General features: G+C 45.6%; 1 protein-coding gene across 2 annotated transcripts in view; it reads left to right on the top strand.

Annotated features, from left to right (window-relative positions):
• Nucleotides 1-2,209, top strand: part of STAC (SH3 and cysteine rich domain) — a 174,743-nt gene continuing 172,534 nt past the window's right edge. For both annotated transcript variants that reach the window (XM_011964370.1, XM_011964369.1), the window contains exon 1: nt 1-113. In XM_011964370.1, the coding sequence (XP_011819760.1) occupies nt 3-113 (111 nt within the window). In that variant the 5' untranslated portion in view covers nt 1-2. The remainder of the gene's footprint in view (nt 114-2,209) is intronic.

The raw sequence follows: 2,209 nt of genomic DNA, 5'->3' as shown, positions 1-2,209 counted from the left end.
CGATGATCCCTCCGAGCTGCCCCCGCGAGGACGACGTGGACGGGCTGCCCAAGGAGGCGCCGGGCGCCGAGCAACCGCCCTCTCCTGCATCCACCAGCAGCCAGGAATCCAAGGTACCGAGCACACTTGCCCCAAGAGAACACAAACTCACTCTCCTGTCCTCGCGGTCCAGCTTTGTCTCTCCTCCGATCTAGCACGGGCGTGGGGGTCTGAAACTTGCTAGTTCGCCCAGGGCTGGAGGACTTGAACGTCCGGCAGGACCCGCTGAGATTTGAACGTCCGGTAGGACCCGCTGCTCACGATGCTGGACCACATCCCTGTGGACCCAGCCTTCTCGCCCACACATCCACACACGCAATTCATGGTGACTCCGGGTTCGGAGATCGATTTCTTGCGGGGTGGTGGCTTGGTTGCTTTGTGCTTTGAACCTGCTTGTGTCCAAAGCACGTGTAGGTGGGTAGTAGGTGGCTTTTGAAGGCTGAGGGATGGAGACAGCCGAGGGATACTCTTCCAGAAAAGCTTGAGTACTGGGCTAGAAAAGCATGTATGTATCCCAAGGGTCTCAGAGACCTTTTGCATAACAGGGATCACCCCTACCTTCAGATACCACTCACTAGAAAAGAAAAAGAAAGAAAAAGAAAAAGGGTTTGCCTGCGTTTGTCTGAAAGTTGATGTTCCTCTTATGAAAGTTAATACTCTAAGAACTTACACTTGCTTTTATGAAAGTTACACTAACACGTATACACAAAACCAAACCCGCAGCACTTCTCCTGTCACTGTTACACTTCCTCTGAAACTCTCGTGGGTGCCAGGCACATGTTTGAAAATCTTGGAGGAGGATAGAGTAAAATGTGGCTGCTGGCAGTGCAATGCCAAATGGCAACTCAGCTGGTGGTGGAAATCCTAAGATGGAGTTTGTAGTTACGTGGATTCTTTTAAATGTAGAGTTCCTGGCTCTTTATTCTGATTTCATTGTGCGATCCCCAGGCGTTTGGGGAATGTGAGGCAGTCCGTGTATACCAGCAAAGGAAAGGGGTTGCCAGTTTGTAGGATAGGGACAGGCCAGATGGGGCAAGGAAAAGTGCCATCCTGTCTCCCTTCACACGCATCCCTGGAAGCCATTGATACAATCAGGAGGATGAAAATCACAGCCTGAGTGGCTGTCTGGATTTGGTGTGATCCTAGGCACTGTACATTTCCCAGCCCCCTGAAGTTAACCAGCAATGATAGTAATCTAAGCCCGAAAGCTTTGCCTCTTATTTATTTTTATTTTTTTCTGTTAATTACTGGCTGCCAGACCTGGGGTATACGTGTCAACTTTTTTAAAACTCAGTTGGAAACTAGGGAAAAAGCCCCCACCTTCCAGAGTCATTGTGAGGAGTACATGAGATGCTCTAATGTCCACCTGGTATACTGTAAGGACTCAATCATGTTTATCCTTTTCCTTCCTGAAATAAAGAAATGGACTCCATCTCATCTCAAATGATCCATTCCAAAGCAATCTGATAACCCATACACATGCACTACCTCTCCTTAGTCAAAAAGTTTCTGGGTATCATTGCCTCCCATTGAACATCAGTCCCCAAAGTGATATAGGTTAGTGGCCATTTTAGAGGAAAGCTAGAATTCTGTAAATGAATGTAGCTAAACTCAAGAGTAAAACTAGTATTGAACTTTTTGAATTGGCCTGTTGCTCTGCAGTAGGTGTGTTCTGGAAAGGGCTTAGCATTTGGGCAAACAGTGGTATGGTTCAAATGCATTATATGGATTTGCTATTTATAGATGTCCTAATGGAAATTATTTGGCAGAGCAAAAACCACGTATGTAATGCCCATAATTATCCACCAATTTATCTGGCTTACAGTTTTGTACAAATTAGTTTTTCTCAAAGTGTTCTATACACCGGATATGTGTTTCTACATTCCTAAATTTGATGTCATGGCCTCAGAAAACTTAATTAGTGGAGATGAACTATGGGGGCCCATGAACCCTAGGAAATAGAATGCAATATCGTATGCCTAAATGTGAATTTTTCTTGGCATAGCATTCATAATATTCTCAAAGAGATGCATGCCCCTTAAAAAAAAAAAAAAGGCTAAACTGCTAGTATGGTTGTGGTAAGGTAAGGCAGTAAGATGGCATGCAACTGGAGAAGAGGAAGGCTCAATTCATTCTATCCTAGGAAGACCTAGCTTAAAGCTTACTGGCG

Source organism: Mandrillus leucophaeus, unplaced genomic scaffold (assembly GCF_000951045.1).
Source record: "Mandrillus leucophaeus isolate KB7577 unplaced genomic scaffold, Mleu.le_1.0 Scaffold695, whole genome shotgun sequence".
NCBI classification, from domain to species: Eukaryota; Metazoa; Chordata; class Mammalia; order Primates; family Cercopithecidae; genus Mandrillus; species Mandrillus leucophaeus.
Note: the sequence above shows the minus strand (reverse complement) of the source record. Positions and strands in the feature narration are given on the sequence as shown.